This window comes from Lipophrys pholis (assembly GCF_963383615.2).
Source record: "Lipophrys pholis genome assembly, chromosome: 6".
Classification (NCBI taxonomy): Eukaryota; Metazoa; Chordata; class Actinopteri; order Blenniiformes; family Blenniidae; genus Lipophrys; species Lipophrys pholis.
The window spans coordinates 959515-975322 of NC_137629.1; the positions used below are offsets into that span (position 1 = coordinate 959515).

Sequence of the window (15808 nt, forward strand, 5' to 3'; positions counted from 1 at the left end):
AATCCTGTAACATGTGTATGTGGTACTTCTTGTACATAGATTAAAATATTTTGAATTGTGAAGCATTTTTTTCATAACCTATGTAAATCTGCTGCTAATTGTTATTATCCTAATCTTTAATATCAGAAATTCTATCTATAACTCCTCCTTGTAACTTTGCTGTGTTTTCTGTTAACTGCATCCTTTCTGTGCATATATGAGTCATTGTTAAATCTTGTACATTTTGAAAACTGTTTTCAATTTTTTTTGTGTGCCATATTCTGTATGGAGCAATTGTTAAAGTAATCATGGATTCTATTCTATTCTATTCTATTCTATTCTATTCTATTCTATTCTTTACCATAATCCGTATTATCATAATCTGTACTCCCACAGCTCTATCTGGCGTTCATCCTGGGAAAAAGAAAACTCCCTTCCATTTGTCCCGCCCACGTTTCGTTCTTATTGTCGTACCGTCGCTGTGACGTAGCGTCTCTCCATTGGCCCAGACATATGTCGGTCACCGCAGTTGCCGGAAGTGTGACCACCCACTTCAAAGATGGAGGACGCAGCCTCAGCTTTGGGCAGACCTCAGATGTATTTGTTTGGTGAGCCCGTTTCTTCGGATAAAACTCACTTTTCGATGTTCGCACAGTCCGAGTCAGCGCCGCGTTTCGAGGATCAATAAGCTGTGAAGCAGTTTGTGGCGAATAATCAGCGAGCTAACGGCGCTACTCTGCGCGCCTTTTGTTAGCTAGCTGAGCTGAGAGCAACCACACTGATATAACTTCACATTTAGACACACTTACACCACAGAACATCACATTTACACGATATAGCATCAGATTTAAGTGTTCTCCACAAACACCATTACTATTGAAAGTAACTCGCTGAGCTGAGGAGGAACCGAAGAGGTCAGACATAGATCAGATTTATGGATGTAACTACACATTCATACGATAAAACTACACATATTTACAGATGTTTGCGATATAACATATCTATACAGATGCATACACTGTAAATACACATTTCTACTGATTTATACGGTATAACATCAGAAATATACACATTTTATATCCCTCAACTACGATGTCAGTGCAGAATACACATTGAGACAGAGTCCTGCGATATAAATGAACATTTCTGTGTTCTGCAGAAACACTGAGGCTTTAAACGGCGTGTTTTTCTCAGGTTGTACCCTGAAATCGGACAAACGGGAGTTTAAAGTGGACGTGGAGGACGATGACACCGAGCAGCAGCTTTCACTCAAAGCAGTAAGAAACTCCAACAGGACGGTTCTACTGACAGCTCATCTGCTCTGGAGCACGACAGGGAATAATGCACATCTTATTAAATGAGCAGGAAGAAACCTCCACAGGACAGTTACACAGGCGTTAAACTCTTATAATCTGCTCTGAAATATATTAGAATAATATCCATAGTACAGAAATGAGCAGGACGTCACCATACAGGGTCAAACTGGGTAATGAGTGGAGTTAAACTTTATTAATTTACTCTAATATACGACAGACAGAGAGAACAAGGTCCATTGTACAGCAGTCAACAGTAGGAAACGTCACTGTTACAAGAGGTTGATCTTTTACTACATAACAGCTCTAAAAACTCCCAAGTTAGGTACTATGTGGGGTTAAGCAGGCTTTTTTTTAATCTACTCTAAAATAATACATAAATGAAGAGTAAGAAACTCCACTGACACCATACAGACATTTCCAGAGGTTCAGCTGGGTAATGTGTGGAGCTAAACTAACTTCTACTCTAAAATATGACGGAGAGGGAATAATGTCCATCTTACAGAAATGAATAGTAAGAAACTTCACTGTCACAACAAAAAGCTTTACAAAGGTTAAACTGGGAAATGTGTGGAGTTAAACTGTCATGTACTCTAGTATCTAATATATATCAACAGTCACTGTCACCAGAGCTTTACTTGATTAATGTGTGTACGGGCACCACCTAGTGGTGTTGTGCAGTACTACTGTAGACTGAAATGTGAAGCACAGTTTCTATAAGCAGGGTTAATGAATGAAACATTCTGTGGTTGTTTCACCTCTTGGCGTTGTTTGTCTCTGTCAGTGTTCTTCTGGTGATTCCCCAGCTGATGCTGCATCAATGTTCATCGCACCACAGAGAACGTCTGTGTCACTGGGTCAAAGTGTACACTGCCTGGACAATACAACAGTGTGGTTTTTCAACTAGTAAAACAAATATCCTGCACAATGAGAGGATTGCGTCTTCTAAAATCAGCCACATGAGCAGTAGAAGCCACATATTACTGTGAACCCTCCTGCAAAGAGACGAAACTCATCATGAGTGACAGGAATCAAAGCATGAAGGTTCCCCTGCTTCATTTCAGCTCCTTAAAATCACCTCAGTGGTAAAATCTTTCCTAAATCAGAGACATACTTTAACAAGGCCCAGGCTCTGGACTATGGAACTTTCTCTTTTCAGGCTAAATCAGAACCATTTATTCCAGACTCTTCAAACTAAAAAATACAGACTCTTTAATATAAACCTTTGCTTTTGATCTTCAATGGAAAAAGAATATTTGAGATAAAGTGGCACCGTTGTTCTGCTCCCTTTCATGCAGGGATTTGAAAACTTTTGTTCGGTATTATATTGAATTAGTTTGTTTTTTATTTTCTACAGTGAAGCTAAGCTCAGCTTCCAGCAGACTCTCTGAACTACACTCACAACATTTGAAGTACACATGTACTCTTTAAACTGAACCCAGATGAAGTAGAAGTGGTTGAATGACAGTGACCCAAAAACACCGTGAGTTCTAGACATCCTGAAGCATCACGTTGAAGGATTTATTGGTGTTTTCCAGGTGTGTCTTGGAGCTGATGCTGAGGATAAGTTCCACATGGTGGAAGTGGAAGGACTGACCTTCGATGGGAAGACCACCATCGTGCCACTAGTGGCCCTGAGACCGTCTGTCCTGCCGTCTGTGAGTGGAGCCCAGCACCGCCTGTTCAGTCAGGAATAGAATAAGAAGCCAGTGTATTGAGAGGTCAGTGGATTGATGCTCATTATGAGTCTGTTCTGGTCTCTGTGTTTCCATTGGTCAGATGACGTTGGGTGGATTTGAGATCACGCCTCCGGTCACCTTTCGCCTTCAGGCCGGGTCCGGACCGGTTCACATCAGTGGACAACATTTTGTTAGTGAGTATCAGGACTGTGTTTGTGTGACAGATCCTCATGATGAAGTACATCACACGTTTTTTAATCTGATCGAAAATGTCACATTAATATTTTAAAGTAAGATCAAGTGGGAAAAGACACAAATACAAAATACTGAATATGAAACAGTATTTCAGTGATTGATGAGACTAAGGATTATTTTTATGTAGAAATCCTTCAACACTTTCTGAGCATCTTCCCAGGTAAAGGTAAACCTCTCCTGAACCCGATTCAAAGTTCTTCCTACATCTTTAGGATTTAAATGTATTAATAATATTGTGTTAATCAGAACTGAAGAGATTTCAATCACATGTTTACTCTCCAGGTGTGAAAGAGTCGGATGATGAAGAAGAGGAAAACAACACATCGCCGGTGAAACGACCTACAAGCCTGATGTCGGGGAAGAAGCCTCCGCTGGTAATCAGCTGACTTCACTCCTCCTGCAGTTGAACTGAAAAAGCTTCCCGAAGACAAACTGCTTCATGTCTCAGTGTCATGAGGACAAACCCATTTGCTCCATTCTGTTTGAGAGCTCTATGCTAAAGAGTCTTACTGATGTCACTTCCTCTTGGAGTGACTCGTGGTCTTCAGGGAAACTGGTGCAGCAGAAGCAGAACTCCTCTCCTGACAGTTTGTTACACAGAGCCGTCCTCAGAGATGGTTGTGGAGGGTTTCTTTTACTGTCCCTTATGTCCTGGCTGCTCTCTTCATGGGACACCGCAGTAGATCATCCAGATCTGAATCGGAATCGGAATCTGAATCACCTTATTGGGGAAATTCTTTAAACTGCTTTGTAAGAACGATCTGCCTCCAGCTCGTCTTTCTCTGTTCTCCAACCGCCTCCATGCCTGCTTCACTACATACTACATGTACTTGTAAGCATTTGCAGCTTTTTTAGTATTATAATGGATAATTAGTACTAGACGGTGTATTTGGAGGCAATAGGACAGAAAACACTGAAACAGCTTTTAAATCCTGACATGGAGGTTTTATTTTTATTAATTCCTCCAATTTCTCTCAGAAAATCACAAAAATGTGACAATTTATTCCCGATTGTTAAAGTGATTGATTGACTAATCTTTTCACCTTCGATCATTCAATAGGACATAAACTCCTGAAGCCCTGAGTCCCGCTTCACTCTGACAACATAACAAATACTTCATCGCATCATATTACAAATGTGAACTAACACGATCAGCCTCATCTCCTAATAAGAAGAATAATAAGAATAATAAGAATAATCACCATTAATGTGTTTCTTGCTGATTTTTCACGTTTCTTGCAGAAAAAACTGAAGATGGACTCTGATGATGAGGAAGAGGAGAGTGATGATGATGATGATGATGATGATGATGATGATGATGATGATGATGACGACAAGTACGATTTTCTTGATTTGGAACTGAAGCGGTCATCGTGACGTTTTTACCTGAAGACACTAACAGAGTTCTCTTTCTTCTTTTTAGTGACGACGACAGCAATGAACAAGACGCAAAGCCTGAGAAACATGTCGGGAAGATGATGAGAAAGGTACGGCAGGTTATTCAGTTCTTTAAATAATGAGAACTGGAACGTACTGGAGAAGACGTGACAGGAGACGAGCAGCAGCACCAACTAGTGGCCCAACATGCTCGCTACATGGTTCTTACTGTTTCTGCCGTTGCCAAGGAAACGGACATTGTTTCCAGAACAGTGCCGAGTGAAAACAAAACTTTTCTGAAACAAAAATATAAAGACGATTTTGTGTTTGTTAGAGTAACGTGCAAAATGATCCACCAACAGTTTCTTTTATCTAAGATATCCCTTTATTTATCTCGCATGTGGAGAAACTTGTAGTGGTACAGCAGGTACAACATCTCTTTCTTTATTCATCAACAGTTTCACTTATTTTCCATGTTTTTGTTCTCCTGTCATACTTTTCACCTCCAGACATGTAGTTTCTGTCATTGCATCACACATTTTAGATATTGTCCAAACATTAGTGACAAATTGAGTCTTTGCCTTTGACAGTGGAGAGGTATTAGTTCATATAGTTGACCACTAGGTGTCAGGGCAGCCGCTGTCTTCCCCTCAGTCTTCTGGCTCTTCAGGTGTGTGAGAGGAGTTAGTCAGCCCTGCCTGCTTCCTCTTAGTTTCTATATCATCATTTACAGACGATGTGTGGTGGTAGCATTTCATGTGAGCCGGCCCGACCCATCGCTGCACTCGCTGACCGTCCAGCTCTTTGTACGAGACGAAACATCCAACTTTTTCTTCCTGCCCGCTCACGTACCCACCTGTTTTCCTGGAGTAAAACACAGGGTCTGTGTGGTGTAATGATCACATTTCTCCTCTGTAATCTGCTTGAATTCTCACCGTCTCGCACACACGCACACACACACACACACACACACACACACACACACACACACACACACACACACACACACACACACACACACACACACACACACACACACACACACACACACACACACACACACACACACACACACACACACACACACACACACTTAAAGGAGCATGCACATTTGACTGTCTGCACACTGTGTGCAGACATCAACAATAAAGGTCTATTGCATGAAACATATCTGCAGAGTAGTAAAAGTACAGTCACACACACACACACACACACACACACACACACACACACACACACACACACACACACACACACACACACTCTTAGGGGGAACATCTTCAAACTATTTTTCTGAAACGCTGCATATCTTTGTCCCTCTGTCATCCCACTGTTAATATGATTGCTCCTCTTTATCGTTCTCATGCTAGTTCAGCTTTGCACCTGGCTTTTTCCTTTGAACACTTGTTTTTGCGTGTTACCACAATCGCTTGCTTGTGTGTGTGTGTGTGTGTGTGTGTGTGTGTGTGTGTGTGTGTGTGTGTGTGTGTGTGTGTGTGTGTGTGTGTGTGTGTGTATGTGTGTGTGTGTGTGTGTGTGTGTGTGTGTGTGTGTATCTGCCTCATTTGTAGGACGATGTCTGTTTGTGATTTCTTTTTTCCTGAAGCACGCTATCCCAGTGCGAACTGTGCCAGGCAAAAGATCAAAGCAGGGCAGATGCACATACCTGCGACGTGAAGGCCGGTCCTTCCCTCGGGGTTGGACGACAGCTGAGAATTTCTGTCACCTGTTGCTTGGTTCGCTTGTCTTCCACCCAGAGCTCAGTCCTTCTCTTCAGCTCCATTGAGGCCTCGCTCGTTATTTGATAATGAAAAGCTCAAGAAAGGAGGGCTGGGAACATTTAGAGTTCCAGGACAGACGTTTAGTTTAATGTTGGGCTTCATTACTGTACTGCGCACCAACAAATGTATTTTACAACAGTGCTCTTTAACTTTCTCAAATCCACTTTTTTTAAAATCAGAAGGTAGTGATTGGATGGTCCTGGATTGTTTCTTCATGGTAAACACTTTAAAACCTTGGTTTCCTTTACTAAAGGTCACAGTATTTCTGAGATCTTCACTGATCAAACTCACTTTTTGGTCACTTGATAATGATTTGGAGTTTCATTTGATTTCATGTTTTTTTTTAATCTGATCTTTGGCCTTCATGTTTTGTGCTTGTGGTTTTCATTTAAAGCTTTTTACAACATTTTGACCCTGATTGCTTTGACCTATGAGACGTTACGTCGTGACACTGAAAATGAATCTGCTGGTTTCCCTGCATGCTCACATATTATAAAGTAAAAGCTCCTTTTAAACTCAGCCGCTCGGTGTTGTTGCCTCCTGAACTTGCAGTGTTGAGTATTTCTTGATCAAACTTTTGTGAGTTTTGCACTTCGTGCACCGCTCGTTCAGACTGAGGCAGCCGACCTGCCGTGCAGCCTCGATAAAAGAACAAGGAAAACACTAAGCTGAATTACGAGAGAGCGATTTAGACTGTTTATTTGTTAATTATGTGCAGTTACGTGCTAAAGTAGTCACATAAACAGATGTTTAATAGACAGGTGTCTAATTTTTGTGGTAGATGTGAGTACTTCTGCTCCTTCATAATGTCTCCATTGAAATGCCACATGAGGTACATCATGAAACACAAGCCAGTGCTTGTACTTTAGCTTGTGTTTGCTGATTGCTCTGCAGCCTGTGCTCACAGACAAATTCTTCCTGGAACACACTTGGTTCTAGTCGTTTGGAGAAATGTCCATCACACAAGAGTACAATAAGGTTTCTGGCAGTAGATTATTGCTGAAAAAAAGTACATTTAAACTCTGTGTGACCATCAGGTAACCCAATTCATTTTATGAAACCAGCATTTAAAAACACCATGGCTGCGAGGTCCATCATCATGGAGACTTCAGCAACTCCCACAGAACAAATTGACCCCAGAAATTCAAGTTGGAATGGTTGGCTGGATCATAGTGGCTCCTACAAAGTCTTCCTCGCTGTTAGCCTGATGATGGTTTACTACTTGGTGCAAGAAAATGACAGCAGGATCTAACTTCTCTTCTCCTCTGAGTTTTGTTCACTTTTTAAAAGAAAATATCTTTGCAGGGTGAAAAGTGTGTTTTACAGACATTGCATGTGTAATTGCTTCGTAGAAGTTGTGTCATCACAGTAATTATGCCTGTGGTCCATTCCAAACTGAATACAAATGATTACATTGCAAAAAAATAAAAACAAAGAAAAGGGTTTGTGCTCAGGAAGTGCACATACTTGCCTTGGCTATTACAAGGTAATTACAGCAGTGACTGAAAGAAATGGAAACCTAATTTGAAGGCTCTATTGTGGATAACAATGCCAGGACATCAGAGTGCCACATACCTGATTAAAAAAGGTTTGAAGGAATAAAGTTTGTATAACCGGAGCTCTGAAAAGGCTGAGGCAGTAGGTAACCTGTGGATAAATACAACATGTAATGATTTGTAATACTCACAAAACCTCACTTGCTCATATAAAACATCAGATGTTTAAGACATTTGACAGTTTTCTCATTTTGAATTTGAAATAAGTTGAGATAGTTAAAACAAAATGCAGGAAAAATGATTCAAACTCATAAAAACATCTGAATTACGTGAATTAACAACAGGTCAATAAGATGACGTATAAAATAAAACATCTTTCTGAAATAAGAAGCTGTGAGGGAACATTATCCTGAAATGCTGCTGGATTTAAAAAATAAAATAAATCATCTGCACATGCAGCATCCATGTTCTCATTGTACTCGGGCTTACAGAGGAAATAATGAGCGCACGTCATGGTAACAAGCTGCAGAGGATTAATCAACTGCAAACTGTGCAGATGTCAATTATAATCCGTCTTCAGCTGTCAGCGTTTTCACAGAAGAACTCAGTTCTTCTGTTTCCATCAAACATGAGAGAATACTGTGATGATTATCTGATGAGAGAATACTGTGATAGTTACTGTGATGTTATCTGATGAGACAGAATACTGTGATAGTTACTGTGATGTTATCTGATGAGAGAATACTGTGATAGTTACTGTGATGTTATCTGATGAGACAGAATACTGTGATGTTATCTGATGAGACAGAATACTGTGATAGTTACTGTGACGTTATCTGATGAGACAGAATACTGTGATAGTTACTGTGATGTTATCTGATGAGAGAATACTGTGATAGTTACTGTGATGTTATCTGATGAGAGAATACTGTGATAGTTACTGTGATGTTATCTGATGAGAGAATACTGTGATAGTTACTGTGATGTTATCTGATGAGAAAGGAATCGCAGCGTTGATCTGGAGCTCCGCCTCAGGTTCAGAACATTTGCTCCGTCAGTTACATTCTGGTAAACGGACAGTTTGAGTTGGAGGTGGTGGAGGAGGAGTCTGAATGAATTCTGACAGCCGTCCTAAACATAGAGACCTTCACCTGTGTGTTTATGAGAGGGCAGGTTTACTTTATGTGGGGCTTCACTGTTAACATCCATGGAACCAGTTTACCTGGTCAGAGAACGTTCATGTCAGCAACTAGAAGAAATAACGGATTTCATTTAAAGGGATTACCTCCATGTAAGGAGTTTCTTCTTCAGATTTAAATATGAATCAGGATATCTGACTCAGGATGTGTTTGTTTCCTTCAGAGCTCCGAGTCTTCCCCCAAAAAGCCCAGCAAAACTCCCGGGAACCAGAACGGCTCAGCAGGGAAAGCATCAGGATCTGCAGGATCTGCAGGAAAGCCCCAGGTTCAGGTATGGCTGAGGCCGTGTCACATCCACCACTTCAATACAGCCGTTTATTAAAGCTGGCCACTGGAAGGTCATATAATCACACTAACTTCCACTTTTAAAGTGAGTGAAAATGTTCTCTTGTTCTAACATTGGATCCATTTTGACCGTTGACATAAGACGAGAGTCTGACCGGAGGCGTTACCTCCTGCTGTGCACCGACAGACCAACACAAGACTAAGCCTGAACGCTATCAGTGAACCGGGGTAATTGTTTGCATTTATTGTCATTAAACCATTTGAAGAAAAAAGTTGGGAGGGCCTCGTCATTCCAGAGCGGAGGAATGTGATAAATACATGTTGCAATTAGCTCAACCTGATAGTTAATTTCTCAGGTGGAATGTTCCGGACAGCCGAAGCTTGAACTCTGGCTGTGTTTAAGCAAACACACCTGACCTCCAAGCGGGTTTTCCTGGGGCGAGGTTTAAACCCGCGACCCTTCGGCTTGACCCCAACGTCTTGGGTTGCAGCCACCTTTGATGCCCCTCGCCCCCCCGCAGCTCACACGTATATCTGGAAAGAACAAATTGGCGAGCTCCTCTGCAAGTTTACACGTCTGTGTAAAAAGCAGAGATTACAGATTAATCCTCGTGTCGGCCCACAATGAGACAAAGTCTTCCTCAACAGGACCAAAGAAACACGTGGAACAATTTATCACTGCAGAGGGACTGACAGATTATTCAGTTGGGTTTATTAACAGAATCGTATCATTTATTTAAAGGATGTTTTGTGCCACGGCTGTAACTCAGGATGTATGATAGGTGGCGCTCTCATCTTTTCATCTTCTGTCTGTACGGTGGAGTTTCTAAAGATTTACTCTGCATGATAAACATCCTGACGTCAAATCTAATTCAAATAAAGAAAGAGAAAGAAAGCTGTATTGATCCCCTTGGGGAGATTCTTTCTCTCCATTGATCCTTAAAGAGGAACCTTCAAACCTGGGATTGATTCCACATCTGCTGCTCTGAGCAATAAGAGCAAGTTGATCTGAGCTGATGGTTCATCTCACCCAATGTAAATGTGTTGTGCTGAAGGTGAGCTCACTGTGCTGGCAGCGTTTGGTACACCATACAGAGATTGGGTGATATTTATTCTGGTTTGATTGAATCGCCTCTGAAACGTCCAGTGTGGTGCAGTCGTTCTGTCCCCATGTTTGTTTTGTCGCAGTTAATATCCTGTGTTTGACTTTAGTCCCCCTTCAATCGCCTGACTGTGTGTGAACGGCCGACAGAGGATTGTGACCACAGAATGAGTTTTTAAACCATTTCAGTTCAGGGATGACATACTGTCCAGAAAACCGCCAGCATAGTATTCTTTCTAATGTTTCTTCTTTCCCTGAAAACACGATTCAATATCTGATCAAAACTGGAAACCATTAAAATTTACAAACAGAAATATCTAAAAACAAAATAAAAAAATTGACTCAACTTTTCCCGTTCTAACAGTTTAACTCTGCAGAAAGAGTTAAAATCCTCTGCAACAGTTTCCTTTAGTTGGAACAAACATGGCGATTCTCACCACACATGATTCCTCCAAACTACCTGCCCGTTCTGCAGATTCACTCCTGCAGGATTAAAACTGCTTCAAGAACGACAAGAGAACTGACTTACGATTTCTACTGAGCGGAATCAGTGGTGACTTCTATTGAAAGATTTCTTTTTAATTTTTCACTCTAAGATCTGAAGTCCAGATCAAACCAAACGACGAGACACATTTAACTCTGCTGTTCTAAATCACAAGCCTTTATTCCTGAGGTGTCAAACATAAAGCCCGTGGACCAAAACCGGCCCAGAGAGGCTCCAGTCCAGCTGCCAACCCGGAAACATTTCAAAGAAATCATTCGCATTTCTTCAGAGTAGCGACACGACAGTGAGACCAGAGGTGAGACCTCGTGATGCCGCCATGGAAGCTCCCAGGTTACTACCAGAGGTGAGACCTCGTGATGCCGCCATGGAAGCTCCCAGGTTACTACCTGAGGTGAGACCTCGTGATGCCACCATGGAAGCTCCCAGGTTACTACCAGAGGTGAGACCTCGTGATGCCACCATGGAAGCTCCCAGGTTACTACCTGAGGTGAGACCTCGTGATGCCGCCATGGAAGCTCCCAGGTTACTACCAGAGGTGAGACCTCGTGATGCCGCCATGGAAGCTCCCAGGTTACTACCTGAGGTGAGACCTCGTGATGCCGCCATGGAAGCTCCCAGGTTACTACCAGAGGTGAGACCTCGTGATGCCGCCATGGAAGCTCCCAGGTTACTACCAGAGGTGAGACCTCGTGATGCCGCCATGGAAGCTCCCAGGTTACTACCAGAGGTGAGACCTCGTGATGCCGCCATGGAAGCTCCCAGGTTACTACCAGAGGTGAGACCTCGTGATGCCACCATGGAAGCTCCCAGGTTACTATCAAACTCGCCTGGAGTTTGTAAAAACTCCCAGGATGCAACAGCTACAGAAGTGTTTTTTCTGTAGTAATTGTTTGGTTTTTGTGAAAATATAAAAGGCATCAGGCATACTGTGCACAACACAAAGAAAAACCTTAAAGGTTCAATTTAAAGATTCTTATGCACTATTCTAGTGGTCTGGCTGAGTCAGGGTGAAATCAGACTGAATGTGTCTCCTGAACTAATATGAAATGTGACATCGCTGAGTCAAACTATTGTGTTCTGGTTTAAATTGTCACACTCCTGAAAGCTTCTCAATGAAATGAAAATCTAAACAACTAAATATGTGGATTGACACTGTTTTACATTGAGTAGCAGGACCCTTAATCTGATCCTTCAATTCCTCAGGTTCCATCAGAATGCCTCACATTGCTTCTGTTTGCTCACATTACCTCAGGTTGCTTCAGATTACTTCAGATTGCCTCAGGTTACTTCAGATTGCCTCAGGTTGCTTCAGGTTACTTCAGATTGCCTCAGGTTGCTTCAGGTTACTTCAGATTGCCTCAGGTTACCTCAGGTTGCTTCAGATTACTTCAGATTGCCTCAGGTTACCTCAGGTTACTTCAGATTGCTTCAGATTACTTCAGATTGCCTCAGGTTACTTCAGATTGCCTCAGGTTGCTTCAGATTACTTCAGATTGCCTCAGGTTGCCTGATATTGCTTCAGGTTGCTTCAGGTTACTTCAGGTTACTTCAGGTTACTTCAGATTGCTTCAGGTTGCCTCAGGTTACTTCAGATTGCCTCAGGTTGCTTCAGATTACTTCAGATTGCCTCAGGTTGCCTGATATTGCTTCAGGTTGCTTCAGGTTACTTCAGGTTACTTCAGATTGCTTCAGGTTGCCTCAGGTTACTTCAGATTGCCTCAGGTTGCTTCAGGTTACTTCAGGTTACTTCAGGTTACTTCAGATTGCTTCAGGTTGCCTCAGATTACTTCAGATTGCCTCAGGTTGCCTCAGGTTACTTCAGATTGCCTCAGGTTGCTTCAGATTACTTCAGATTGCCTCAGGTTGCCTGATATTGCTTCAGGCTGCTTCAGATTTCCTCAGGTTGCCTCAGGTTACTTCAGATTGCCTCAGGTTGCTTCAGATTACTTCAGATTGCCTCAGGTTGCCTGATATTGCTTCAGATTACTTCAGATTGCCTCAGGTTGCCTCAGGTTACTTCAGATTGCCTCAGGTTGCTTCAGATTACTTCAGATTGCCTCAGGTTGCCTGATATTGCTTCAGGTTGCTTCAGATTACTTCAGATTTCCTCAGGTTGCTTCAGGTTACTTCAGATGGCCTTATGTTGCCTCAGGTTTTTTCAGATTGCCTCAGATTGCCTCAGGTTCCTTCAGATTGCCTCAGACTGCCTCAGGTTCCTTCAGATTGCCTCAGATTGCCCCAGGTTACTTTAGATTGCCTCAGGTTCCTTCAGATTGCCTCAGATTGCCTCAGGTTACTTCAGATTGCCCCAGGTTACTTTAGATTGCCTCAGGTTCCTTCAGATTGCCTCAGACTGCCTCAGGCCACGTTTACACGTACCTTGGTATCTGAAAAGACGGTGATATTTCTCTGTGTTTCGGCCTCACGTTCACACATAAAACAGCTCCGACTCACCACGAACGATGATTCCTGAAAACTCCGGCCACACTGGAGATCTGGATCAAATCTGTTTCTCTGTTTGCATCTAATGGCGGGTAGGCGGATATTTTTATTTATTTTTTTCCAGGATTCTGATTGGCTATCATGGCTTCATGTTTCTTGCTACACCGCCCCCTACAGGTTTGGCTGCTCATAGCAGCTCTGAACCAGGTGGATATGAGGGTCAGTGTAAATGGAGATTTTTTTCTTTAAACATAGAGAGGGAAATATCCGGGGGGGGGGGGGGTTAAACTGTGTACACGTAAACGTGGCCTCAGATTGCCTCAGACTGCCTCAGACTGATTCAGATTGCCTCAGATTGCTTCAGATTGCTTCAGATTGCCTCAGACGGCCTCAGATTGCCTCAGATTGCTTCAGATTGCCTCAGACGGCCTCAGATTGCCTCAGACTGCCTCAGATTGCTTCAGACGGCCTCAGATTGCTTCAGACTGCCTCAGACTGCCTCAGATTGTCTCAGATTGCCTCAGACTGCTTCAGATTGCCTCAGATTGCTTCAGACTGCCTCAGATTGCCTCAGACTGCCTCAGATTGTCTCAGATTGCTTCAGACTGCTTCAGATTGCCTCAGATTGCTTCAGACGGCCTCAGATTGTCTCAGACTGCCTCAGATTGTCTCAGGCTGCCTCAGATTGCTTCAGACTGCCTCAGATTGCCTCAGATTGCCTCAGACTGCCTCAGATTGCTTCAGACTGCCTCAGATTGCCTCAGATTGCTTCAGACGGCCTCAGATTGCCTCAGATTGCTTCAGACGGCCTCAGATTGTCTCAGACGGCCTCAGATTGTCTCAGGCTGCCTCAGATTGCTTCAGACTGCCTCAGATTGCCTCAGACTGCCTCAGATTGCCTCAGATTGCTTCAGATTGCCTCAGGTTGCTTCAGATTACTTCAGATTGCCTCAGGTTGCCTGATATTGCTTCAGATTACTTCAGATTGCCTCAGGTTGCCTCAGGTTACTTCAGATTGCCTCAGGTTGCTTCAGATTACTTCAGATTGCCTCAGGTTGCCTGATATTGCTTCAGGTTGCTTCAGGTTACTTCAGATTGCCTCAGGTTGCTTCAGGTTACTTCAGATGGCCTTATGTTGCCTCAGGTTTTTTCAGATTGCCTCAGATTGCCTCAGGTTCCTTCAGATTGCCTCAGATTGCCTCAGATTGCCTCAGGTTACTTCAGATTGCCCCAGGTTACTTTAGATTGCCTCAGGTTCCTTCAGATTGCCTCAGACTGCCTCAGGCCACGTTTACACGTACCTTGGTATCTGAAAAGACGGTGATTTTTCTCTGTGTTTCGGCCTCACGTTCACACATAAAACAGCTCCGACTCACCACGAACGATGATTCCTGAAAACTCCGGCCACACTGGAGATCTGGATCAAATCTGTTTCTCTGTTTGCATCTAATGGCGGGTAGGCGGATATTTTTATTTATTTTTTTCCAGGATTCTGATTGGCTATCATGGCTTCATGTTTCTTGCTACACCGCCCCCTACAGGTTTGGCTGCTCATAGCAGCTCTGAACCAGGTGGATATGAGGGTCAGTGTAAATGGAGATTTTTTTCTTTAAACATAGAGAGGGAAATATCCGGGGGGGGGGTTAAACTGTGTACACGTAAACGTGGCCTCAGATTGCCTCAGACTGCCTCAGACTGCCTCAGACTGATTCAGATTGCCTCAGATTGCTTCAGATTGCTTCAGATTGCCTCAGACGGCCTCAGATTGCCTCAGATTGCTTCAGATTGCCTCAGACGGCCTCAGATTGCCTCAGACTGCCTCAGATTGCTTCAGACGGCCTCAGATTGCTTCAGACTGCCTCAGACTGCCTCAGATTGTCTCAGATTGCCTCAGACTGCTTCAGATTGCCTCAGATTGCTTCAGACTGCCTCAGATTGCCTCAGACTGCCTCAGATTGTCTCAGATTGCTTCAGACTGCTTCAGATTGCCTCAGATTGCTTCAGACGGCCTCAGATTGTCTCAGACTGCCTCAGATTGTCTCAGGCTGCCTCAGATTGCTTCAGACTGCCTCAGATTGCCTCAGATTGCCTCAGACTGCCTCAGATTGCTTCAGACTGCCTCAGATTGCCTCAGATTGCTTCAGACGGCCTCAGATTGCCTCAGATTGCTTCAGACGGCCTCAGATTGTCTCAGACGGCCTCAGATTGTCTCAGGCTGCCTCAGATTGCTTCAGACTGCCTCAGATTGCCTCAGACTGCCTCAGATTGCCTCAGATTGCTTCAGATTGCCTCAGGTTGCTTCAGATTACTTCAGATTGCCTCAGGTTGCCTGATATTGCTTCAGATTACTTCAGATTGCCTCAGGTTGCCTCAGGTTACTTCAGATTGCCTCAGG

General features: G+C 43.2%; 1 protein-coding gene across 2 annotated transcripts in view; it reads left to right on the forward strand.

Moving 5' to 3' along the window:
* The first annotated feature begins 478 nt into the window (after positions 1-478).
* Positions 479-15808, forward strand: part of npm1b (nucleophosmin 1b) — a 30413-nt gene continuing 15083 nt past the window's right edge. The window contains exons 1-8 of one of the 2 annotated variants that reach the window (XM_080465954.1): positions 479-587; positions 1174-1256; positions 2831-2950; positions 3072-3165; positions 3509-3600; positions 4469-4563; positions 4650-4713; positions 9243-9350. In XM_080465954.1, the coding sequence (XP_080322080.1) occupies positions 539-587; positions 1174-1256; positions 2831-2950; positions 3072-3165; positions 3509-3600; positions 4469-4563; positions 4650-4713; positions 9243-9350 (705 nt within the window). In that variant the 5' untranslated portion in view covers positions 479-538. The remainder of the gene's footprint in view (positions 588-1173; positions 1257-2830; positions 2951-3071; positions 3166-3508; positions 3601-4468; positions 4564-4649; positions 4714-9242; positions 9351-15808) is intronic. The other variant, XM_080465955.1, reaches the window with a different exon arrangement.